This window comes from Danio rerio, chromosome 25 (genome assembly GCF_052040795.2).
Source record: "Danio rerio strain M-AB ecotype USA chromosome 25, GRCz13ab, whole genome shotgun sequence".
In the NCBI taxonomy this organism is placed as follows: domain Eukaryota; kingdom Metazoa; phylum Chordata; class Actinopteri; order Cypriniformes; family Danionidae; genus Danio; species Danio rerio.
Genome location: NC_141045.1, coordinates 38,218,529 through 38,245,617, shown reverse-complemented (window position 1 = coordinate 38,245,617; position 27,089 = coordinate 38,218,529). Strand labels below are relative to the sequence as shown.

The 27,089-nt window shown below is 36.0% G+C and overlaps 2 protein-coding genes across 11 annotated transcripts in view; one reads left to right on the top strand and one right to left on the bottom strand.

Moving 5' to 3' along the window:
- Positions 1-27,089, bottom strand: part of ano5a (anoctamin 5a) — an 805,725-nt gene that overhangs the window by 390,174 nt on the left and 388,462 nt on the right. The window lies entirely within an intron of this gene.
- Positions 86-27,035, top strand: clpxb (caseinolytic mitochondrial matrix peptidase chaperone subunit Xb). 10 transcript variants are annotated; one of them, XR_015526798.1, is made up of 16 exons: positions 86-282; positions 544-611; positions 3,109-3,263; positions 6,513-6,630; positions 8,065-8,216; positions 8,552-8,711; positions 9,341-9,382; positions 11,707-11,883; positions 13,661-13,825; positions 15,738-15,826; positions 18,562-18,726; positions 18,924-19,226; positions 21,716-21,808; positions 21,883-21,989; positions 24,418-24,620; positions 25,427-27,035. XR_015526798.1 is itself a non-coding variant. In XM_087312642.1 (15 exons), the coding sequence occupies exons 2-15, from the start codon at positions 557-559 to the stop codon at positions 24,491-24,493; spliced, it is 1,857 nt and encodes a 618-aa protein (XP_087168768.1). In that variant the 5' UTR covers positions 86-282; positions 544-556; the 3' UTR covers positions 24,494-27,035. The 10 variants fall into 10 exon arrangements, 2 of the variants coding, with proteins under 2 accessions (XP_087168768.1, XP_087168769.1); XR_015526797.1 differs by having other exon boundaries at positions 24,418-24,856; positions 25,392-27,035; XR_015526796.1 differs by having other exon boundaries at positions 24,418-24,856; positions 25,374-27,035.

Below are 27,089 nucleotides of genomic sequence, written 5' to 3'. Positions count from 1 at the left end.
TCTATAAACCTATAAATGTTAACACAGCTTGCCATACTTTGTCCTCAAAGAAAGAACAATAAAGTTTCCCGCTCAAGCGCCGCCCAGTCGGCGTCACGTGACACAAACAGCGGCCTGTACGTCACCGTGACCCACTCGATGACAGCAGAGGTTACATCACATCACAGAGTTCACCGTCAATTCCTGTCGGACAGCGGACTCTGAAACACCTCTAAGACCACAACCCCATCCTAAATTCATCAAGCCAGAGAAAAACCCGCATCTGAAGACATTTTTACATCGGTGAGTAGAAATGTCCGCCGTCCGTCACTCAGTCACGCACTGCGCATGTGCAGTGGAGCTCTACTGACCTGTGTGTTAAGTTCATATCTGGAGTTTATGAGCAGCAGATAACACAAGATGTGTGGTTTTAGGACTTCTATTGATTACTAATTACGCCTGACAACACTTCGTTACTTACTTTGTTTTGAATATACTGTAGTAAGTCAATAATGTTCGTGTGTAACGTTAAATTGTGATTATTTGTTATTTTTTCCTCATCAGATCTGGTTTAATTATGTCCTGCTCATGCAGAACTGCAGTGAGGGTGATTATAAAGTCAGTTCCTAAAGGTGAGTGAATTAATAAAACTGAAAAACTGCTCCTAATAGGGTATTTGTCACAAAACTTTCATTTTTCAGCTGTCATTGTATGTCAGGAAAGTTTTTAGGATGTTTCTGGGAAATTGAGGTAATATATTTACACTTTTACACTTATATTTATGATTTTGACACATTTTCACTGTTTAAAAATTAAAACCTAGTTTACCTTAATTTCTGGGAACGTTATTTTATAGTTGATGGCAACAACAAAACAAAACTTAAAAAAATAATAATAAAAAAGCTAAATGCTAACATTTATATGACAATTCTGTTTTAAAATTTAGTGATTTGCCAAGTAAGACGTCAAATACTACTAATATTAATACTACAAGTCATGTTGCAAATACTACTAATACTTACTAATTTTAGAAAACAAATGATTTTAATCCTAATTTAAATGCCAGTTTGGGTATTATAATGATGTTTTAGAATGATTTCACTAAAACTTTAAACATATTTAAAAACTTAAAGCTTTCTTGCTGATTAAAAAAAAACACATTATGATAAGTAAATCACTTTAAAACATCTAATTAATTAATTAAATCAATTTAAAGCAAACTAATTATGGACGCAAACCTTAAAGTATACACAAGTATATACAGTGTAAATATTTTAATAATTTTGTACATCAATAACACAACCAGTGTTTCAGTCTCAGTGCTAGTGCTGTTTGTAAGGGTCCAGTTTTATTGATTTTGTTAGTTTATGACCTTTGTTCATGTTTAAGATGAACATTGTAGCATCACTGACAAACAAGTACATGCCGTTACAGTGATCCCTTTTTTTTCTTGACGTAATAGTGTTATGTAAAAACCTTTAGTATTGCACATAAGAGTAAATGTCACAGTAGCATTAACTATTGCCACAAAGCATGGTGGTTTAAGCAGTGCTTGTAAAAATACAGAAATATTTAGATTTTAGTCATTTAGCAGATGCTTTTATCCAAAGCGACTTACAAATGAGGACAAGGAAGCAATTTACACAACTATAAGAGCAACAATGAATAAGTGCTGTAGGCAAGTTTTAGGTGTGAAAAGTTTTTTGTGAACAAAAGTGCTAACCTGATTGGTGGAGAAGGCTTTGATGCGGTGCATCAAAACAAACATGCATCAGGCGTTCATTTTAAAATGACGCTTTTGCACCTGGTGTTTTGTGCGTTAGTATGCACGATCACATTGGCGACCTTTATTTAGTCATGAGGTGTTAAACGTAGACCGAAAACGCGAGCAAAAAAACGTCTCTGTGTGCACGGGCCTTAAAGAGAATAATTAGCGTAGCTGCTGTTCATATGTGATGCATTGAGTGTATGCTCTATAGTCTAAGATAGTTGCAGTTTAAAGAATTGATTTCACTAACGGAGTATAAAAGATTTAGAAATTGAAACGCAGGCTTGTAGAGGTTTTGAATTGTTTGTTTGTCAGTGTTTACTGTTCATTGTTTTTTGTTTGTTGTCTTTTAGAGCCATGTGACATGCACACTGCCTAATCTTGGCCATGACGCTCTTGTAAAGGAGATTTTTAATCGCAATGCGTCTTTCCTGGTAAAATAAAGATTGTAATAATTACTAGATTGTTAAAGTTCATTGAGACAAACTTTGAGGCTGGCTTGACGAAGCCTGTTGGTAATAGTTTATTTAGTTTAAAACAGTTTGAAAAAGTATTAGTAGATTTTTAGGGATGGATAGCAAGCAAGCAAGTAAAAGCTCAGCCATAAGTCTGTATGACAGTCTGATGGAGAGCTGTGAGGTCACAAAGTTTGATTCAAGTCAATGACAGTCTCTTGCAATGGAAGTCTATGGGACAGTTGCTAGGGTGCAGTATCTGGTAGTTAGGGGTGTGGCTAGAAAGTTAAAAGCTCATCAGTTTTTGGTAGTTGGGTAGTCTGAGTTAAATGAGCTCAGCCGTAAGTCTGTAGGACAGTCTGATGCAGAGTTATGAGCTCACAAAGTTTGATCCAATGTTAAGTCAATGACAGTCTTTTGAATGGAAGTCTATGGGGAAGTTTCTAGGGTCCGAAATTGGTTGCTAGGGCGTGGCCAGAAAGTTAAAAGCTCGTCAGTTATTGGCAGCTAGGTAGTCTGAGTTAAATGAGCCCAGCTAGAAGTCTGTGACAGTCTGACGCAGAGTTACGAGGTCACAGAGTTTGGTCCAATGTTAAGTCTATGGGATTTTTCAGATGGTCCCGGGTCGTTTTTCGGAAAACGGAAAGTCGGTTCAGTCGGAAAAGATATAGCAACCCGAGTCAGAATAGTTTGGTGGTCATAGCTTGAAAGCTACAGGAGGAGATAGTCTTGCAAATTTAGTCTCAGAAGAATAATAAAAGTAATAATAATAATAATAATAAGTTTAAATAGGATAACATTAGGTCGGCTATGACAAGCCAGCCTAATAATAATAAATACACAAGGGTTAACTTGCAGATTTTTATTTTATTTTTTTTAACCCATATCATCTGCTGTGTTGTGCAGGTGTGTGTTGCTCTCGTGTTCACGTCTTCAGCCGCTCTCGCTCGGCGTGCGATGAGCTTCATCTTCCTCCAGTCCTGAATGTCAGATGTTTTTCGCAGAGCGTCGTGTGTTTCTCCTCTAAAGAGAGTCCACCGAGAGACGGAGACGGCGGGAAGGTGCGTTTGTTCTGTCTGTGCTTAAATGAGTGTTTGAAGACTCTAGTGCAGGGGTGTCCACACTCGGTCCTGGAGGGCCGGTGTCCAGGAGATTTTTAGCTCCAACCCTAATCAAACACACCTGAACCAAGCTCTTACTAAGTATACTAGAAACCTCCTGGCAGGTGTGTTGAAGCAAGTTGGAGATACAAGCTGCGTCCCAAATGGTGCACTCATGCACTACATACATGTACTATGCTGTTGAGTGTGTAAGTGCATAAGTATATAGTGTCGTCCCAAATGGCACACTAATGTTTTTTTAACTAAGCGGAAATTCAAACCGTTTCCCTGATGACATTTGACGGTTGCCAAATCAGTGAAATAAACGACCGAATTATCAAATAATACCTGCAGTGAGTATAACCACATTCACCATCGGGAGGCGCTATAATCACTCTCGTAGGAGAATTTTGCTTTCACCATCCAAATAAATAGTTATCCAACATGTGCGCCTGATAGCTCCGCCCCTTCCGCTACGTAAGCAAACCTGCGGTCGTTGAGTGCGTGAAGTGTCCATCATTACACACTTCACTTTAGCAGCTGAATGAGTGCATCATCCGGGTAATTAAAGTGCACTTAATGTTTTTAAAGTTTTCAGTGTGAACGCACTACTTACACTATTTATACTTCAAAATGGCGTAGAATAGTGCACAAGTATGCGATTTGGGACGCAGCTAAACTCTCCAGGACCGAGTTTGGACACCCCTGCTCTAGTGTTATGCACAATTCCTCTTTCTGTTCAGCACATTGCTCTGTTTTCTTTTTAATGTTTGTAGACTTTGTATAAGCCCGCTCATTGACCTTATTCTTCACATATGAGCGGCCGCAGCTGTTGGAATCTTTTGAGCTGGAGACTTTCACTCATTCACTTCCATTGATTTTTTTTTTTTTTTTTTTTTTTTTTTTTTTAGATTGTTGCAAACTGATAATCCACTATTCGATTATTCTCCGTTTATGTATAGTCATGAACACACTTGTTTGTAGACGATCGTTATTTGCATTCAGTCATTAAGCAGATGCTTTTTATCCAAAGCAACTTACAAATGAGGACAAGGAAGCAATTTAGACAACTAAGAGCAACAATGAAGAAGTGCTGTAGGCAAGTGTCAGGTGTGTAAAGTTTGATAGTTAGCTGAATTAGACAAGTGGTGCTCGCTGCAGAGCCATTTGAGGAGAGCTGAGCTCCAGCGAGGGGGAACTTAAGCTCCACCTTTTTTGCACTACTTCTACGAGTGATGTCACTGGGGGTAGGGTTAGGGGTGGGGTTGGTGTACGCATTAAAACAGCTTACAGAAGGAGGAGCGACAGTTCATGCTCCCCCTCGCTGGAGCTCAGCTCTCCTCAAATGGCTCTGCAGCGAGCACCCTCTCGAATTAGATGCGAGCAGCAACTGGCAGCCAGTGCAAACGGATGAGCAGCAGAGTGACACGTGCTCTTTTACGTTCATTAAAGACCACTCGTGCTGCTGCGTTCTGAAGCAGCTGGAGAGGCTTGATAGAGTTAGCTGGAAGCCCGGCTAGTAGAGAGTTGCAATAGTCCAGTCCGGAGAGAACAAGAGCTTGAACAAGGAGTTGAGCTGCATGTTCAGAAAGATCCGACCCTTCCTATCTGATGTTACAGAGTGCGAATCTGCAAGATCGAGCAGTTATTCCTTGTCATTTCTCCAATAGGCGACTGAATCTGTAGTTCTGAAAGCGAGCACACGTCCACATTGCTGAATAAGGTCAATAGGAACAATATATACGTTATTTTTTTCATTAGGATATCCAAAAACCACTAGAACAGTGTTTAATATTTTGCTGACTAATGTACTCACATCGGTGTTTCCCAACCCTGTTCCTGGAGGCACACCAACAGTACATAGTTTGAATGTCTCCCTTATCTGACCCATTCATTTCAGGGTTTGAGGTCTCTTCTTCGTACGTGGATTACTCAGTTAGCTGGATTTGGATATTGACGATTAGACATGATCCAGGATCATTTCGTTCTTCAAAGCTGATCCGAGAGTTGTTGTCATGGCAACAGTTCTGCTAGGTCAAACCTGATCGGGAGCAGGTTCAATTCATATAAACAGGATTAGATTGACTCAGTTCAAGCAAAGATATACAGAAAGTATGTACCGAATTCTGATATTTTCTTACAGTAGTAGTTATATACACTTGGGAAAATAGTAAATATTTTTTAACTATATATATATATATATATATATATATAAAGTTAAAGTCATTAATAAAATAAATAAAGTTATACATATTAATAAAAAGTATGCAATCTGCACCCTCGAAATGAACAAAGACTGCCACCTGGTGGTGCAAAGAGAAAACTTATTGATATGAACTTTTTAGATCGCTTTAGTACAAATTGTGTATAATAGAAATGCACAATATGTGACTTTTTTTTAAAGCAATAATACATTTATGCAGTCATAAACATGTTTTGATAGTTAATATGCCAGTGATTTGATGCTTCACAAAAGTTGCAGACACCTTTACCAATATGAAAATGCTTTTGTAAACATCCAGTTATTCTTTACACCGATTAAAAAACAGATACTATAATAAAGAGAATATTTTCTAAATGAAGAACTAAATACATTGATTTGCATTGAAATACATGATGAATACTCTTGTCTTGACAGATAAAAGTGTAAAGCCTGCAGCTCACAACAAATGTGGAAGGTTATTGCGTGTCATATTTAACAAACCGTTTACTGCTAATTTGATGTAATTTTGCTCACATGGATAATTGAATATTAATCAGATGATGTCATTACGCTGCTGTGCCGTCAGCCAATCGTTGCATTGCTAATCATGATTTCTAGGATCGATAGATCTGTCCTTCACAACACACACAGCGATCTCAGATCAGTTTATCCAGACATTCTAATCTAATTCGCGAACTTGTTTGAAGAACCAAATTAGCGAGAGATCAGTTATCAAGATTAAAAGATCCAGGATCTGCCAAATAATCTGAGATCATTTAAGCGAGGTACGAAGAACGGACCCCAGGTGAGTTTATTCAGGTGTGTTTGATTAGGGAGAGGTTGAAAATGTGTACCGTTGGTGTGCCTTCAGGAACAGGGTCGGGAAACACTGACACACATTATTCCAGATGTTTGAGGAATCTAGAGAAATCATCAGTTTTCACTTGTAAATGAGTGTTTTCAGGCTAAGGGGGCTTGTTTGGATGAAGTGTTGTTCTGTCCTCCAGAAGGCTGTAGGGGAGTCTGGGAAACGTGCATCTGGCGCTGGGGGCTCTGGTAAAGGTGGCAGTCAGCTTCGATGTCCCAAATGTGGAGATCCCTGCACACACGTCGAGACCTTTGTGTGTAAGTGTTGCTGTTTCAATGTTGCGCTTTTAATAATGATCATTTTGAAATGTGTGTTCGGCTTTTGCAGCATTTACAACTTTGTCAGTGTTGCTGTTTAAGGACAGAGCAGTAAGAGTGGTAAACATGTAGCTTAAGACATGCTGAAATGTTTGTTTTTTCTTTTTTATATATCATGCATAATGTTTTTTTGATGTTTATTAAAAATATTTAGAATTTTGTATTTCTAAGTATTTTAATTTTAGTTAACATTTTTATATAAAATTATTAAAATTGTAATTTATTTTATACAATTTTATTATTTTAACTATTTAATTCATTAATGCATTTTATTTCATTTATATATTTTATTTACACACAAAATATTTTAAATGTTAATAAAAGGATTACATTTTAGTTTAAAACAAATCTTTTTGGATCTCTCATTCGTTGTTCCACACTTACATTTTTGGGGTAGAAAAAAAAAACATTCTTTCATTTTCTTTTCAGCTTAGTCTCTTTATTAATCCGGGGTCGACATAGCGGAATGAACCTCCAACTTATCCTGCACATTTTAACCAAGCGGATGCCCTTCCAGCTTCAACCCATCTCTATTTTAATTATTTATTTATTTATTTATTTATTTATTTATTTATTTGTTTGTTTTATTATTATTATTATTATTATTATTATTATTATTATTTCATTTTTATTTATATATTTTAAAATAAATGTATTTTCTTTATTTATTATTGTTTTATTATTTATTTACTATAATTTTATTATTTATTTATTTATTTATTTATTATTTAATTAATTTATTATTGTTTTATTTATTTATTATTGTAATTTCTAGTTATTTATTATTCATTTGTTTGTTTATTTAATTATTTATTATTCATTTGTTTATTACTATTTTATGTATATATTTTTTTAATTAATTACTGTATTTATGTATTTGTTTGTTATCATTTTATTATTTATTCTTTTTTTATATAATTTAATTAATTAATTTTATATATAACTTATCCCCGCCTACTTATTTTGTTTAATCGTAACTTGTCCCTGTGTTTTACATGTACAGGAAAGGATGTATATTTACAAATGAAATGAAGTCGACCAGACAAAACATGAAATATTTAGTATTCATATTGTCAGCAATGAAATACAAGTCAAAGTCAATTTGGAAATCTCTAGTTTCTTTTTTTATTCACGTTATCAATACTGTCCCAACTTTCTCTGATTTGGGGTTGTACATTAATCAAACTGAGTAAGATTACTACATTAAACTTAACTTAAAAATGTAGCTGAATTAACTTATTAAAAAAATTTAAAGCAGCAGAGAACATTTGCTATCTTGACTTTGTCGTTTACATTTTTACAGTGCATGAATAAGCGATTAAAAACTGAACTAAACGTCAAACTGAAGGATTGTCTTGTCTTTTCTCCTCTCAGCCTCCACACGGTTTGTCAAATGTGAGAAGTGCCATCATTTCTTCGTGGTTCTGTCCGAAACCGACTCCAAAAAGGGCCTGAATAAGGAGACGGAGAGTTCAGAACATGTTAAATTCGCTTTAGCTCAGAAACCTCCTCCACCGCCCAAAAAGGTACCGCAGCTTCCCACCAGAGCTCACACAAAAGCGGACAATTCGGTCATCATTGGAAATGCCTCTTAAAATGAGAATATTAATTCACATTCACATTACAAAGTCTCTTTTTACTACGTCCACATTTTTTTTTATTGAATTGTCTTTATTTAAAGAAGCATTTTAGATGTGTGTAATATATTAACATCCTCGAATTAATAAAATATACAGTACATGAGGAACAAATAATAACAAAAGCAGACCATAGCTTTAATAATTACAATAATATAAAGTGTCAATTATTTAAATGAGTCGCCTGAATTTCTCTCTCTCTCTCTCTCTCTCTCTCTCTCCAGATTTATGCCTACCTCGACAAGTTTGTTGTTGGCCAATCATACGCCAAGAAGGTGCTGTCCGTCGCCGTCTATAATCATTATAAGCGGATCTACAATAACCTCCCCGCAGCCGGCCGACAGCAAGCCGAATCCGAGAAGCAGAGCTCGCTTTCTCCCAGAGGTCTGTAGCTCATCAACACTGCGCTTACTTCTGAGTTTAACCTGGAAAACAGCTGTCTGAGATGCTGTTTGTTGCCTTTGATGTCTTATGCGTTACCTGATTGACGTTTAATGTTAAGTGTTAGCACTGACTATGAATATAAAATGCTTTTAATTTATTTACATAAAGATTTGGGCCACTAATATTTTCACAGAAGTCTGTTATTTCTATATGTTTCAGAAGCATGTCAGTTTGCAAAATTAATTTCCATTTCCAAACATTATCTTGGTCATTATTTTTTGTTGTTGTCAAAACCAACTCTTATTTTGGATGTGATTTTATTTATTTTTATTTTTTATTTTTTTGCAATCTTTGATGTAGCTACAATCATTTACAATAGATTTAGCCTTTAAAGTCTATTCAGTTCATAGGTTGTTTTTTAAAGTAAACTTTTTAACATCTTAAACATCCTTCTGACTCTAAACCACCATATGACAGAAACAATGTAGAAAAAAAAACAGTCCTCTAATGTTAATCTGCCTAAGTGTGTGTCTGCGCACTGGACTTTCTCTTACTTTAAGCGTTACACAACTGATGGTGTATTTTTACATGTGGTGGTGAGAGTCGGTTTACTGTCCTTCTGTCCACAGAGTTGGAGATCAGAAGACGGGAAGATGAATACAGGTTTACAAGTAAGTGTTTCATGCACTTTAGACGCCTTCGATTTCTTTTTTTTTTTTTAATTATTTATTTGTTTATTTGTTTGTTTAATATAATTTAATTTGTATTTATTTATTAATTATCTATTTGTTTATTATTATTATTATTTTTTTTTTATTTATTTGTTTAATTATAATTTTTATTTATTTATTTGTTTATTTATTATTTAATTTTTATTTTTTATTTTATTTTTTATTCATATGTTTGTTTATTTAATATTAATTTATTTTTATTTTCATATTTTTTTAATTGTTTTAAATTTTGTATTTTATTTTTATTTATTATTATTTTATTTTTAATTTATTTATTTGTTTGCTTAATTTTTATTCATTTTAAATCGATGAATTTTATTTATTATTATTTATTTGTTTATTATAATTTTTATTTATTTATGTATTTTAAATTTATTAATTATTTTATTGATTTATTTATTATTGTTACATTATTTTATTTATTATTATTTTATTTTTATTTACATATTTCTTAAATTATTATTGTATTATTTATTTATTATTGTTTTATTATTTATTCATGTTATTTTTAGCTATACATTATTCATTTGTTTGTTTATTTAATTATTTATTATTTATTTGTTTATTACTATTTTATTCATATATTTTTTAATTAATTACTCAATTTATTTATTTGTTTATTATCCTTTTATTATTTATTCTTTTTTATTTAATTTAATTTTACATTTTTTTATATATAACTTATCCTGGCCTACTTATTTTATTTTATCACAACTTGACCCTGTGTTTTACATGTGCAGACACAGTTGAAGCCAAGATGAGACTTTTTCCCAAAATAAGGAAATATTGTAGTAAATACTGTGAAAATGTCCTTTCTCAGTTAAACATCACTTGGGAAATATCTGTGAAAGAAGATTTGCCTTCAGCTGTTAACTATAGCTATCTGCGGTTGCTTGCCATCGGGTTCATCAAGTTGGGTAAAGTGTCACAATGACCCAGTTTCTGCGTGTGCTCAAATGTCCATTCAGACTTCACACTGGGCCTCCTGTTATTTATAGTGTGGATTCGGGCCAGTCGGAGGCCGGTTGCTCTGGATCATACTGGACACACAAACTGGGCCACTGATGATGTAATCACACTTTGCGTAACACAGAGACCTTGAGTAAACTCATGCATGAAGCGCGTTTAGATGTTAAATGTGCAATCATAAATACTGTATGGGTCAGTTTTATAGGGTTGAAATGTTGTTTTGGTTTAAAGCCAAACTTATTGTCATGCACTTATTTATTTTGAGGTTTTGATTGATTTTAGTTTTACTCAAAAGCTCATGGTCCGCTCTCATCGAGTTATTACAATACATTTTTTTTAGGTAGCACTTGTACAATAATGTTGTATTAGCTTGTGCATTTATTAGCATGAACAAACAATAAACAATGCATTTATTACAGTATTTGTTCAGGCTAGTTGACATTATTTAATTAAACATTAGTCTTTCATTGTTAGTTCATGTATACTGTGCATTTAAACTGTGGACACCTCGTGAGAAAATATAACAGGATTATTATAAATGACGAACTAATTATCTCCTGCCTTGAAAACAGTTTGATATACTTCATAAAATGTCCAGAATGTCTGAAACTAGAGCTTAAAGATAACCTATTATGCAAAAGTCACTTGTATAAAGGGTTTAAACGCAGTTGTGTGTCAGCAGTGTGTGAATATAAGCAGCTTCTAATGGTGAAAGTTAATTAATTTTGTTGTTTAATAATCAGACTTGATGAAAACAGTCTGCAGAAACACTTTGATTGACATTCTCTCTTTCTATGATGTCATCAGAGGGGGGTGAACCCCGCCCACTAGTGCCCATCTCCCCCTCATTAGCATATGACGTCAGTCTTGTTTTTGAATCTGCCACTATGCTGACACACAGGCATCTGTAGCTCCGCCCTCTTTTGAAAAGACCAAAATCTCATTAGAATTTAAAGCGACAGTCACCAAAACACAATCAGGATCAAAGCCTAATAGGGGACAGTTTTACATTGTCTGTGTAGTATTTTAAGCTGAAACTTCACGCACACACACACACACACTAGCGACATCAGAGACCTATTTTTACATCTTATATTGCATAGTTTCTCACCTTTAAGGAAAGCAGATCTCACACCACATCTGTGCTTGGTTATTTGGTATTTTCAGAGCATTTAAGCCCACAGGTTTTCCGGATAAAATAAGCTTCGACAGGGACATTCCTGTGGAGTCGCGTTTCTCTCTGCTGTGCTGAAATGAAGAGCACATGGTGATGAAGCGTTTGTTTTGTTTTTCAGAGCTGCTTCAGATCGCTGGCATCAGTCCCCATGGCAACGCTTTGGGTGCTTCCGTTCAGCAGCAGACCAATCAGCAGGCTCAGCAGGACAAAAGGGGCGGGGATGTGCTTGACTCCGCCCACACTGACATTAAACTGGAGAAGAGCAACATTGTGTTGCTGGGACCCACTGGATCAGGTCGGTGCTGGTTTTATTTATGTTTCCATTATTTATAGCACCAACAATTTGTTAATAACATTTGGTGCAAAGCCTCAAAGCAATGAGGATTTTGGATTTTATATTTGCAAAAATACACTCACCGGCCACTTTATTAGGTACACCTGTCCAACTGCTTGTTAACGCAAATTTCTAATCAGCCAATCACATGGCAGCAGCTCAATGCGTTTAGGCACGTAGACATGATCAAGACAATCTGCTGCAGTTCAAACTGAGCATCAGAATGGGGATTTAAGTGACTTTAAACGTGGCATGGTTCCTGGTGCCAGACGGGTTGCTCTGAGTATTTCATAAGCTGCTGATCTACTGGGGTTTTCACGCACAACCATCTCTAGGGTTTACAGGAAATGAACCGACAGAGGAAATATCCAGTGAGCGGCAGTTCTGTGGACGCAAATGCCTTGTTGATGAGGTCAGAGGAGAATGGCCAGACTGGTTCCAGCTGATAGAAAGGCAACAGTAACTCAAATAAGCACTCGATACAACCGAGGTCTGCAGAAGAGCATCTCTGAACACACAACACGTCCAACCTTGAGGCGGATGGGCTACAGCAGCAGAAGAGCACACCGGGTGCCGCTCCTGTCAGCTAAGAACAGGAAACTGAGGCTACAATTCACACAGACTCACCAAAACTGCACAATAGAAGATTGGAGAAACGTTGCTGCTCTGAGTCTCCATTTCTGCTGCAGCATTCAGATGCTCGACTCAGAATTTGGCATCAACAACATGAAAGCATGGATCCATCATGCCTTGTATCAGCGGTTCAGGCTGGTGGTGGTGGTGTAATGGTGTGGGGGAGATTTTCTTGGCACACTTTGGGTCCATTTAGTACCAATTGAGCATCAACGCCACAGCCTACCTGAGTATTGCTGCTGACCATGTTCATCCCTTTATGAGCACAGTGTCTCCATCTTCTGATGGCTACTTCCAGCAGGATAACACACCATGTCATAAAGCATGAATCATCTCAGACTGGTGAACATGACAGAGTTCACTGTACTCAAATGGCCTCCACAGTCACCAGAGCTCAATCCAATAGAGCACCTTTAGGTTGTGCTGGAACGGGAGATTGGCATCATGAATGTGCAGCCGACAAAACTGCGTGATGCTATCATGTCAACAATGAGCAAAATCTCTGAGGAATATTTCCGGTGCTAGTAAGTTGTACCTAATTAAGTGGCCGGTGAGTGTGTATAGTGTGTTAGTTTTATTCAATTTTTTTTCTATTATTATTATTATTATTATTATTGTTAAAATAGGAATAACTTGATATTTGTTATACTTTTTGCATCCTACATAATGCTATGCACAAATTTTAATAAACATAAGTATTTTTAAAACAGAAAATACAAACAAATTCAAAATCAAGTGTCATACTTAGGCCCGTCACGATATCTATATATTGTTGCAGGATATATTGCACCAAAATATATTGCAGTAAGTGATATTATTGTCATTTTAGGACCATATTATGCCACTCATTGTATAATGCCAGACCTAGTCACACTCGTAATACAAGAAAACCACAAAAATGAAATTGTCAACAAAAAAGAAAGAGAAAATGATGGTGATTTTGAATTAATGTATTAAATTCTAATCAATGTTCATATTTTTTTTTTTGGTCTAAAAAATGATGATTATAATGATTATGATATAAAACTCAGATTATTTTTGGTAATTCAGTTGTTTCACATGCTGTTGATCCTGGCATGATGTTGTTGGCATTGATGCTCTGCAGGTAAAACTCTCCTGGCCCAAACACTGGCCAAATGTTTAGACGTTCCCTTCGCCATCTGCGACTGCACCACCCTCACCCAGGCTGGATATGTGGGCGAAGACATCGAGTCTGTTATCGCCAAGCTCCTGCAGGACGCAAACTACTCCGTGGAGAAAGCCCAGCAAGGTCAGACTCAAACATTTCACCACTCGCACACTTCTCAGAAAAAAAGTGTTCCCAGGATCTTACAGTTGTTTTAATCAAATATTAACGTTAAAATTGTGTCTAATTTATTAGTTTGTGGATTTTTATTAATATGTAGACAGTATTTTCAAACTTTTTTACCGTGAAAATAGCTGTTGTTGCTGACATGGGATTAAATAAAAGCTGATTATAATGATTTAGAACAGGGGTGTCCAAACTCGGTCCTGAAGGGGCGGTGTCCTACTGCGTTTAGCTCCAACCTGCTTCAACACACCTGCCAGAATGTTTCTACTATATCTAGTAAAAGCTTGATCAGCTGGTTCGGGTGTGTTTGATTAGGGTTGAAGCAAAACTTTCTAGGACCGAGTTTGGACACCTCTGATTTAGAAGAATACATGAAGTATTGGTACTGGACAAAAACTCATTGCATTTTAATGTGATCTCATACATCAAGTTCAATTCAGTGTAAGTTTATTTGTGTAGGGCTTTTTACAATGATTATTGTTTACAGAAGGTGCACATTAATGCATTACAATCAAATTAAGTTATTATATACAGGCATAGTTAACCTGCAAGTGTCACTGATGTTTGCCATAACCCACATTTCAGTGGAGTATCCAAAGATATTATAGTTTCTTATTTTAAAAGGAGCTTTTCAATATAATTTTTAAATTCACTATAAATTTCAGTCAAATTTTTCAAGGCAATTTGTATTCATAGTTCTGTTCATTTTCTTGTAGTTTTTATTGTGAATTAATAAGGCTTTTTGGGTGTCTACATTTCTATTTGGTTTTCTTTTAGTTTCAGTAATTGTGGTTTAGTTAATGAGACACTTTAAGTGCAGGCCAGAGCAAAGTTTAATGTCTGCATGGTTTTAACTGTTGTATATTTAGGAAAATAAAATAATAGTAAAACAACTATGAGCATACAAACAGAAACTTAAAAGTGTAAAAATTGTGAAACATTCAGAGAAACTCATTGATGTCGTAAATATTTGACATTATTTGTTAATCAGTTAAAAAAATATTGTTAACATTTAAACCCTGTTTATATTTTTATTTTATTTTTTTATTATTTAATTTTTAATTTATTTCAATTTTGTTTTCATTTAATTGTATTTCTTTTTGTCATTTTATTTGTGTTTTATTGTTTTTTTATTTTATTTAACTTTAATTTTATTTTTATTTTATTTAATTTGTATTTTTTGTATTTTTTATTTTGATTTATTTTTTATTTATTTTATTTATTTTTTAAATTATTTATTTTTATTTTTATTTTTATTTAATTCTTTTAATTTTATTCTATCCCTTAAATAACAACCTAGCCAGTTTTTCTTTCTGAAAGAAGTTGTGAAAATCATTAATATTTTTAAAAAATTATTATTTCGTTTAAGTGAAATTATTATTATTATTATTATTATTATTATTATTATTATTATTATTATTATTTCATTTGTCGGATTTCTTTTTTCTTTCTTTTTCTGTTACATTTATTTAGTTAATTTTTTCTATTTCTTTCAATGTTAATTTTATTTATTTAATTTTTTCAGTTTACAAAAATGGTTTTTGACCAATAGTTTTAGTTTTGGTTTCATTTTTTAGCTTAGTCTTTTATTCTTTAAAATAGTAATAGTTTTAGATGTTCAGACTTACAAACAAATTTTTATATGTCTTCTGCATTCCTCTGAATCAAGCCATTAAAACTTATATTTAACAACTTAATTTAACACTAATCTACTTTATTTCAAAGTAACAGCAGTTGATTAATATGAAACGCCTCCACGCTTGACCTTTGAGCATTTCAGTAAAATATACTGATTCCTCTTTCTATTTTAATAAAACTGAATGTTCTCCTTTCAGAGTTCTCTGAATTGTGCTTCATATTTCTCCTGCAGGCATAGTGTTTCTGGATGAGGTGGATAAGATTGGCAGTGTGCCAGGAATTCATCAGCTGAGAGATGTCGGGGGGGAAGGAGTTCAGCAGGTCTGTGATTGTTTCAACCACGTTTATCTCTACAGGCGCTTTATGATGCTGCCAATACACAGTCACTGGCCTACTGAACGATATCACGCTGCTGTAAATCTGTTAGAGTTCAGTCAGGAATATACAGTAGATAGGACATAATACTTTGTTTTACAGTTACTAATATGTAAATAATACCATAAATTTTAGATAATTTTCTGACTTGTTGTTTTTAATTGGTTGTTGAATAGTTCTGTTAATCATAGTCACATTGTGTTCATGTAAATCACAGTGGTAGCAAAACATAATCGTAAAATGCAAGGCTTGATCACACTGAGTTTAAGTTGAGCTAAAATGCCTGGAAAGAGTATTAAGAGTAACTACCCGCAGCATTTTTAAAAGATAAGTGGACCCAGAACTGAACCTTGAGGTACACCGATGTGTATTCAGTATGACTCAAGTACTGCACAGAGGGAAATGAACAGATCTGTTAATATATTTTGGTCACATTCATCTTTCCCTAAGATTTACGATGCGGACTACAGAGTTACTGGCCTACTTAACTACCCTACCTTAAAGTCTTGTCGTGGATTCCAGTGTAGGAGCAACAAATACTAACTAGGCCTTCTAGTTGATCATTAGGAAAGGTGGCAGACGGTCGATTTGATGTGTTGAACTGCATCACAGATACTGCATTAGACCAACTAGAACCTGCATGGACCCAGTATTCTCAGAGAAATCAGTCAAGTGTGGTGAAGGAAAAATCATAGTTTGGGGTTGCATTCAGTGTAGGGGCGTGCGAGAGATCAACAGCCTGAGGTATCAAGACATTTGTGCTGCCCATTACATCACAAACCACAGGAGAGGGCAGATTCTCCAGCAGGATAGCGCTCCTTCTCATAGTTCAGCCTCCACATCAAAGCTCCTGAAAGCAAAGAAGGTCAAGCTGCTCCAGGAATGGCCAGCCCAGTCACCAGAAGTGAACATTATTGAGCTTGTGTTTGTCCGTTTTAAACCAGTTGTGTATATTGTAAAAAGTGGACCAAAAACCAAACCTTGAGGTACTCGTTTGTCACTAATGGACATTGCGGAGTAGGATAAACGGTAGAATCAGATAATTCACAAAAATCAAACCTCAAGGTACTTCTTTGTCACTTATGCTCTTTGCTGAGAAGGATAAACGGAAGAATCCGACAATTTACTGTCACAAAAACCCAAGAACCAAACCTTTATTTACCTCCGCAAAAGTTTGAGAAAGTAAGGTTACATGCAAATTAAAATAAGACTGGGATTGCAATGAATATTTAGTGGTTATTATGGTGTTAACAAACCCAGAATTGCATTGTAAATCATCCAGTGCCAATGCAATTTCCTTGGGACAACTATGGCTCGTTTCCACTGACTGGTACAGTACGGTACGGTTCGGGTCACCTTTATCAGGCTTGTGTTTCCACTATAAAGGGTACCCTTTTGGTGGGCGTGGTGTAAGACAGTTTCAGTCACACCATTCTCGCTCAAGGAAATGTCTACAGTAAAGCTGCACAGGTCGTTCACATATCATATGAAAAGCACTTCTCACAAAACAGACGCTTTACACGCATAAATACTTGTGTATAAATGTTTATTACTAACTTTTCTATAAACAGAAATAGATTATAATTGCTGATCAATGACAGTGCAAAATAGCCTACTGTAACGTCTGTAATTATATAAAATAAATAAATGAACATGTATGAACACATACAGCCCCTTACAGTCTCAGATATGTTACTAACTACAGAAGAACTACACACATCATACATCTCGCTCTTAATTAGGCTCAAAACAACACAAAGTATAGCCTACAGCCAGTGCAAACCTCTCATCTGTGTCTCTAACAGAGGCTACACGATATGTGCTGCTGAAGATTACAGAGTCATTCCATCATTCCCAGTTCATATTAGTCCAAAAGGTGATGATAATATTTAAAACAAGGCAGTTTGTTCACGTTTGCTGAAGAAATAACGTGCTCTGTTTTTTTCTGCACTCCACACGTTTGTCCATTTCTTTCTGAATGTGTCATTCTCGCGTTTGTCAGCTTCTCACGGGATCGGGTTTCCAAAGCACGTCAATAATCAAGCGTGCGTTATTATTATCAGCTCGAAGTTTGTTATTTCAGATATAGACGCGCGAGGAGCGCAAGGAAGAAATCGAAAACGCTCGCGTGTCAGACTGGCTCGTTAAACTGCGAGGCACAGGGTAGATTCTGCTCTACTCCATGGCTGTGTGGCTGTTCATCAGGACGATGATATATGAATATATAATTCCGCTGTAATCTCTCGCGGTGTATTTCAAACATGGCGGGTCCTTTGTTTACATTCTGGCTTGTTGTAAGTGAATGACGTATCTCTTCTGTAAACCAATAGCGTTCAGCTGTGCGTTTAGCTCCGCCTTTTGGTACTCTTTCTTGTGTTTGGGACCCTTTCGAAAGAGTCCCGAATAAGTGGTACGGTTTGGTTCGGTACGCCTTTTGACAGTGAAAACGGCCATAAAAGCGTACCAAACCGGACCGTACCACTCAGTGGAAACGAGCCACTAGAGAATACCAATCACAATATGGACTAGGTTTACAATGTGTAATATTTAATATCTGTAATAAATCTTAAGACACCATGATAAAGAGCATCTAAAGTAGATAAAAAGGATCGTGCTGGTGCACTACATCCCTCATAATCAAACACCCCGCAGTCCTCGTTGATGTTTGCGTTTGTGCACAGGGTTTGCTGAAACTGCTGGAGGGAACCATCGTTAATGTTCCTGAGAAGAACAGCAGGAAGCTGAGAGGAGAGACGGTGCAAGTGGACACAACCAACATTCTGTTTGTGGCATCCGGTGCTTTTAATGGGCTGGACAGGATCATCAGCCGTAGGAAGAATGAAAAGGTGAGTATTGTACAGTACAGTTAATGACTGCGTCTATACTGCACCAAATCTAAATAGGAGATGTTTACAACCTGAGAAGTTTGTCAGTAGGTATTGTCGCCCCACAACTGATTTAGATTTTGCTAGAAATGAAACTCTTGATTAGGTCAGAGTGTTTGAAGTGTGCAACGTTTCTCCATCTCTACTGTCCCCTACAGTATCTGGGTTTTGGGACGCCCTCCAACCTCGGCAAAGGGCGCAGAGCCGCAGCAGCTGCGGATCTAGCCAACACTTCAGGGACCGAAATGGATGCAATGGCCGAGATTGAGGAAAAGGACAGACTACTCCGGATCGTTGAAGCGCGGGACCTCATCGAGTTCGGCATGATCCCGGAGTTCGTGGGCCGTCTACCGGTGGTCGTCCCACTGCACAGTCTGGATGAGGAAATGCTGGTGCAGATCCTTACAGAGCCTCGTAATGCGGTCGTCCCTCAATATCAGGCTCTCTTCAGCATGGATAAAGTATGACAATCGCACAACACATGAATCAGGGGGTCCAATCCTACTCTTGAAGTGTTCCTGGTGATCCTTCAAATGTTGATTATCTGGTTCAGGTGTGTTTAGTTAGCTCCAGAACTACAGGTAGTGGTCGTCACCCTGATGAAAACTCAAGAATGCATGATTATTTGGTGTCATGGCTTTGCAATCAAGTGTCATTATAATGGCAATCAGTGGGGCAAAAACAGCCCCGAACATAATGAAAGGGTAGTCAATTTGAGAAGCACACAATGATTCATTTGCTAGCCTATATATTGGCTAGAATAAAGGGTTTGTACATTTTGTTTACTACTCACTAGTGCATTGGACTAATGATTTCTTTGCATACCTTAAAGCAGGGATTCCCAAACATTTTTATTCCGGGACCCTCCTAGGAAAGTAATTCAATCTTAAGACCCAGCATAATATTTTAATATGGAAAAATGGGTTAAAATATATATATATATATATATATATATATATATATATATATATATATATATATATATATATATATATATATATATATATATATATATATAGTATGTGGCTTTTTGGATTTTGCGTTTTTTATTTTTTATTTTTTTTTATTATTATTATTATTTTTTTATTATTTTTTTGGAAATGCACAAAATGAGGCATGAAGTGCTTTTTGTGGGATGCTGGCTGTATTTGTGATCATTTTTTTGTTGAAAGAGACACTTTTTTTATTTTATATTTTTTATTATTATTTATTTTATTTTTTTATTTTTTTATTTATTTTTTTTTTAGAAATGCACAAAATGAGGCTGGAAGTGCTTTTTGTGGGATGCTGGCTGTATTTGTGATCATTTTTTTGTTGAAAGAGACACTTTTTTTATTTTATATATATTTTTTATTATTATTATTATTATTATTATTATTATTATTATTATTATTTTTTTTTTTTATTTTTTTTAGAAATGCACAAAATGAGGCTGGAAGTGCTTTTTGTGGGATGCTGGCTGTATTTGTGATCATTTTTTTGTTGAAAGAGACACTTTTTTATTTTATATTTTTTATTATTATTATTATTTATTTTATTTTTTTATTTATTTTTTTTTTTTAGAAATGCACAAAATGAGGCTGTAAGTGCTTTTTGTGGGATGCTGGCTGTATTTGTGATCATTTTTTTGTTGAAAGACACTTTTTATTTTATATATTTTTTATTATTATTATTATTATTATTATTATTTATTATTATTTTTTTTAGAAATGCACAAAATGAGGCTGGAAGTGCTTTTTGTGGGATGCTGGCTGTATTTGTGATCATTTTTTTTGTTGAAAGAGACACACTTTTTTTATATTTTTTTTTTTATAGAAGAGAATATGATCAACCTTTGATCAAGCTCCTTGATTATGATGAAGCACAGTCACATCGCTGTAAATTCCACTGCTAGTGTAGTCATAAGAATTTAAACAGCTTTTTGATCGACTATACAATAAAGCTGACTTTGACTTGACTACTACAAGCTGGGAAAACGTCAGATAAATATGCCAATGCAGTTAACATTATTGCTGAATTGATCTAATATTTACACATTTGCTTGAGGAGGGAATGATGGGGGTATTTACATTACTATTACTGTTTTCCATAACATCTATGCCCTTCCATAACATCAGCTGACGTTAAAACTAACAGATAGCACTAGAGCTATTTATTGATTAGCAATCTGTCAACGTTGGGATGTAAAAAATATTGGACAACAAATAGCTTCAAATGATAGAACACATAGCAAACATTAGAAAATATTGACAATAAAATAAAAGGTTTCGCCTATTAAAATCAATTTCCTATCCAGAAATTAAATAAAGCTGTAAAATCTACTTCACTTTTAATTGTATTTGCATGTTGATTAAAGTTACTGTAGTTATTTAGTGAAGAGCAGCAAATGAATCTCTCATTGTGCTTTGTTTGATTGGTGTTAATGTACGAATGCACAGATCTATAATGAAGCATTCGACTACTTTAGTAACTGTTTGTGCTCATTTAAGAGAAAATTAGTAAAATAAGACAGCTGTGAAACATAACCAGCTTTGTCTTTTTGTAGGAAACACACTTTAGACATTTTTAGGGTTAGAGGTTTTTGAGTTATTTTGAGTTATTTTGAGTCAATCGTATTGGTTTTAATTCACCGCAATGTAAATACAGCTGCAGCTATGTGTTGTTGCGCGACCCACCTTTGTTCACTGTGCGACCCACAGTTTGAAAACCCCTTCCTTAAAGATTCCCAAATCCAAAGAGCACGGCTATATTTACCCCTGAAGCTCCTTTTGTTTGTTTGGATGTTTAAGTTAGTGTTGAGCTAAACTCTAAATGACAAGGCTCCTCAAGAGCTGGATTGTACATCTCTGAAGTTCAACAACTTGCATTGTGATGTCTTTTAAATAGTTCAGAGTGTTTATCAGGCCTCTAGTAGATCTAGTTATTTCTCGTATTTGTGAATTTGTTCCAGTGTGAGCTGAATGTAACCTCGGATGCATTAAGGGCAATCGCACGTTTGGCTCTGGAACGGAAGACGGGAGCCAGAGGTCTCCGCTCAATCATGGTAAATGCTCATTCATGTGAATATGAATCCTAAACGTTCTTGGGTTGTGTCTCTGATGTTGTGATGCTCTTCAGGAGAAGCTCTTGCTAGAGCCGATGTTTGAGGTGCCTCAGTCTGACATCATCGCTGTGGAACTTAACAAGGACGTTGTCCAGGGCAAGTGTGAACCACGCTACATAAGGTAGAGCAAACCTTTACACTTGCGTTTGGTATTAAAGGAACACCTCATGCAGATGTCCGTCTCAATGTTTCTGAAAACCAATTACGGAAAATAACAACCCTCTGAATTACTTATAGATCTTCAGATCTGTTTGTGGATCTATAAGATTTGTTAAATATACACGTTTAGGTTGTTAACCCTTAAAGACCGAAATAGCTGCCCGCGGCTAAAAATAAGTTTTGTTCTTAAATGTTTAATACGCAGATTTGATCCACACAATTCAAAGATTGGCATACAGAAGAGAGTCTCAGCTTTCCATCAATCGAAAACATTACATTCATGGACCTTCAGAGGCTCTGGAATCAGTGTGGTTACGTCGTCGCATTTTGACAACGCTGATTTGACAAAGGAACGCTCGTGGCTTGTGTTTTTGAACAAACCAGACATGATGTGTTGATGCATTGTCCCTCCTCCATGCCCAGATTGGTTGAAACTCGCGCGCTCTCTCTCAACCAATAAGCATAGGTTTCACTTTGTGGACCAGCAATCAACAATTTGAACAACCCGAAATGAGAAATAGGCTGTACATTTAATCACGGCTAAATAAAACACACACACACACACACACACACACACACAAAAAAAAAAAAAATATATATATATATATATATATATATATATTTATTTATTTATTTATTTATTTAATTTTTTTAATTATTTTTTTTGCATGAATTTACTCTCATACTAAGCACTTGTGCATACACAACAGCACAAAAACACAACAAAACAGTGACACAGCAAAGACGAAGTGAGTGTCTTGCTGTTTTCAAAGGACGCAAATGACGGTGCGGCTGTTCGTCTGCAACGCAAAAGTTGAGAAGCAGCATATGCTGGCACATAAAACCTAAGGATGATCCATATTGAATCTAGTTTAGTTGTGTAACTATTTATAGTATAGTAAATATTTATATCTAATTTTTACTGAGGATTTGCACCATGTTTATTTGGACTTTGACGCATTATTTCTTATTTCCTTATTTTTTATTTGTTCATTGTAAGTGGTGTTGTTTATTGTAACTGAAAATATATTATTTGGAAAAAGTCAGTCTTGCTTCAGTGTTCTGTTATTTTGTAACATTGTTTTCTGTTTAGTTCATTCCCAGAACTTTTGGGCAGATACATTGTCAGTAAATAAATGCACTAGTTTTTTCCCCACTGAAAAACGCCTTACAGCAGGGGTGTCAAACTCAATTCCCGGAGGGCCGAAGCCCTGCACAGTTTAGTTCCAACCCTGCTCCAACACACTTACCTGTAGGTTTCAAACAAGCCTGAAGGACTCGATTAGTTTGATCAGGTGTGTTTAATTAGGGTTGGAACTAAACTGTGCAGAGCTGCGGCCCTTTTGGAACTGAGTTTGACACCTGTGCCTTAGAATAACATTGAAATAAATTGCTATAACTTGCTCAGGGAATGGTGGATGTAGACAATTTATTTTGGAAGTATAAAACACCATAGCGTGCATTTCTAAAGAATAAAAAACAAACTTCAGGAGGTTTTGTTTGTAATAACTAGTAAATGCCACTTTTTAAAAACCCTTTTTCTTAAAATTCTGGAATATTTTCTGTCTGTTCATATGTTTTTGGACCAAAAAAAGTTTTAAACTGGATCTTTAAATGATACAGATTGAAGCCTCAGGTTCTCCTGATTAAAAGAATATATGACACTTGAGGCTGACTGCTAAAATAACAATACAACTGCAATAATATAGGCCCATTAGGTGCCCACAAAATACCTCTAGGTCTTTAAGGGTTAAGCAAGGGTGAGCTAAAAAGTGTTAAACATGCTGCACTTTTTGATGTAGACCTCAGCTGGACGTTTTCATTCACTCAGAGCTGCTGTTACACACTGCATGAAGATCATTCTCAAAAACCCATAACAGGGGCTCTTTAGGAGTGCTTCATACACAGTGAAGTCGAAAGGCAGCAATGAGTTAAAAAGGTCAGAAAACTGTCCCAGCAATACTATGAACGTCAAAAAGAGAACTGAACCTTGAGGTATGCTCATGGCTAGCTCATGACTTTGTATTTGCTACCCAAAGAATCCCTCAAATGATCAAACTTTGATGTTGTACACGTGTAAAGAAGAGAGTATTTCCTATAATCCCCAATGAGGGACGAGTAAAACAGATGAATAATAAGTCACTGCTTCATAAAAAACAACAGTGGGAATTTTTCAGAAAAAGTTCCTGGAAAGAAGAACAGAAATGATCCAAACACCTACTAATCTGAAGCAGATATGACAGGGCCTCTGCACAGTCTATAATTAGAGATTGTGTGAAACTGTTTGGTTCCCTAAAGTAAAAACTCGCCACAGGGACTAATGATTTTTGAGTCTGGAGGCCCACGTTAACTTTAACCCTTGTGTGTTTTGTGTTTTTTTGGTGATCCAGAACTCATCCCAAAGAGACCGAGGAAGAGTTTGAAGAAGATAACTGGCCGAGACATGCTGATGCCGCCAATAACTGAATGCTTAAGACCGCAAAATGCCATCAATATGGAGCGGATCCATCCAGACCTAAACAGACAGCAGTGTTTGTAGATTATTTTAAATGACAGATCAATGAACGACTGTTTTAGCATTTCATAACCTAAAGCTACGGAGACCCGGAAGGGACGTGATGGTGGGGAAAAAAAAATGGGTGATAGGAAAGCATATTTTTACATTTTTTTATTGTTCTCTTGCAATTCTCCACAAACACTTCCTGTTCTCTTCATTCATGTAAACCCTTCCGTTTTTGCCAAAATTCTCCCGTATTTTACTATTCTATCCCACTATCATCCTATCATTAAGTATTTTCCCATATTTCTGAGATATGTTTAATCTTGAAGGCACACTGAAATTGATATTAAAATGTCAGCATCCACTTTCTTTACGTTAAAGCTGTGTGTCGATCGTCGCCTTTCATATGCAACCTCTGAACCAGTCCATATGCAACCTCTGAACCAGCACTCCATACAATAAACTGATCCCAGATCAGCTACAGGCCATTTACAGAGGAGCAAAAGTGCAGGACACGTTTGGATTGGGTTGTATGTTTAAACAGACAAATACACTGAATATTATGTAAACATCTCCGTCCTGCACGCTTTTATTTTCTCTTAAATAAGCACAAACAGTTTCTAAAGTAATGGAATGCTTTCATTATTGATCTGTGTATTCTTACAGAGACACCTCTGTTATCAAACAAACAAAACGAGAGATTCATTTGCTGCTCTTCACTTGTTTGATAACAGAGGTGTCACTTTAAATGACGTGTACAGAAGCTGATCTGGGATCAGTTTATTGTACGGAGTGCGTCTGTCACAGTGCTTATGCATTTACTGGTTCAGAGGTTGCATATGAAAGGCGACGATCGACGCACAGCTTTAATGTAAAGAAAGTGGGATAGAATGGTAAAGTACGGGAGAATTTCGGCAAAAACAAAACATCGGCAAAACATCTTCGCGATATAACGAAAAAAAATTTCACGAGTTAACGCAAAACATCTTCGCGAAATAATGTAAAACATCTTCGCGAGAACGCAAACCATCTTCGCGAGAACGCAAACCATCTTCGCGAGAACGCAAACCATCTTCGCGAGAACGCAAACCATCTTCGCGAGAACGCAAACCATCTTCGCGAGAACGCAAACCATCTTCGCGAGAACGCAAACCATCTTCGCGAGAACGCAAACCATCTTCGCGAGAACGCAAACCATCTTCGCGAGAACGCAAACCATCTTCGCGAGAACGCAAACCATCTTCGCGAGAACGCAAACAGTCTTCCCGAGAGAACGCAAACCATCTTCCTGAGAAAACGCAAACCATCTTCGCAAGATAACGCAAACCATCTTCTCGACATAATGCTAAACATCTTCTTGAGAGAACGAAAACCATCTTCTCAAGATAATGCTAAACATCTTCGTGAGAGAAGGCTAAACATCTTCGTGAGAGAAGGCAAACCATCTTCGTAAGAGAAGACAAACCATCTTCGTGAGAGAAGGCAAACCATCTTCGTAAGAGAAGACAAACCATCTTCGTGAGAGAATGCAAACCATCTTCGTGAGAGAACGCAAACTATCTTCGCGAGAACCATAAACATCTTCGCGAGAACCATAAACATCTTCGAGATAATGCTAAACATCTTCGCGAGACAATGCAAACCATCGTCTTGAGAGAACGCAAACCATCTTCACGAGATAACGCTAAACATCTTCGTGAGATAATGCTAAACATCTTCGCGAGACAACGTAAAACATCTTCGCGTGAGAACGCAAACCATCTTCATGAGAGAACGCAAACCATTTTCGTGAGAGAACGCAAACCATCTTTGCTAGATAACCATAAACATCTTCGTGAGATAATGCTAAACATCTTCGCGAGACAACGTAAAACATCTTCGCATGAGAACGCAAACCATCTTCGCGAGAACGCTAAACATCTTCGCGAGATAATGCTAAACATCTTCGAGACAATGTAAAACATCTTCGCGTGGGAACGCAAAAAAAAAAACAATGTTTTCATATCACTTTTTTTTTTTCTTCCACCAATTTTTTTTCTCTGTATAAAGCAGAGAGATATGAAAGTGTTATTAGGATAAAAAAACAGATACACTAACATATAGTGGAGCCTATTCTCAATCTCTGGTGATTGATAATATTTCTATCTGACTAAGGATAATATAAATATACTTATGAAGACGCTAGTGGGTGATTATTATTATTATTGCTTTATGGGCTGTGTGTGAAACGTATAAGGGAAGCGTACACGATTATGTAAACCTTAAACATGTCGAATTTTAGTATTTTTGGTGCGTAATACACCTACAGTACGACATGCGTCCTCTTTTTCAGCAGGACAATTTCTAGCACACTAATATCACACACGCGTGTGGTATTTCCTCGGTTTTAACCATGACATTCAATTCTACAGCACAGGCCTCTGTGTGTATTTAGTGTATAGGTTTTACTGTTAACTTAAGAACTGAACAAAAACAATGTGAAAATAAATCTGAACAAAGTTGCACACATTCTCTGAGCAGTCTAATATGGTCTTTGGTGTTTTATATTTCTTTTTTTACTGT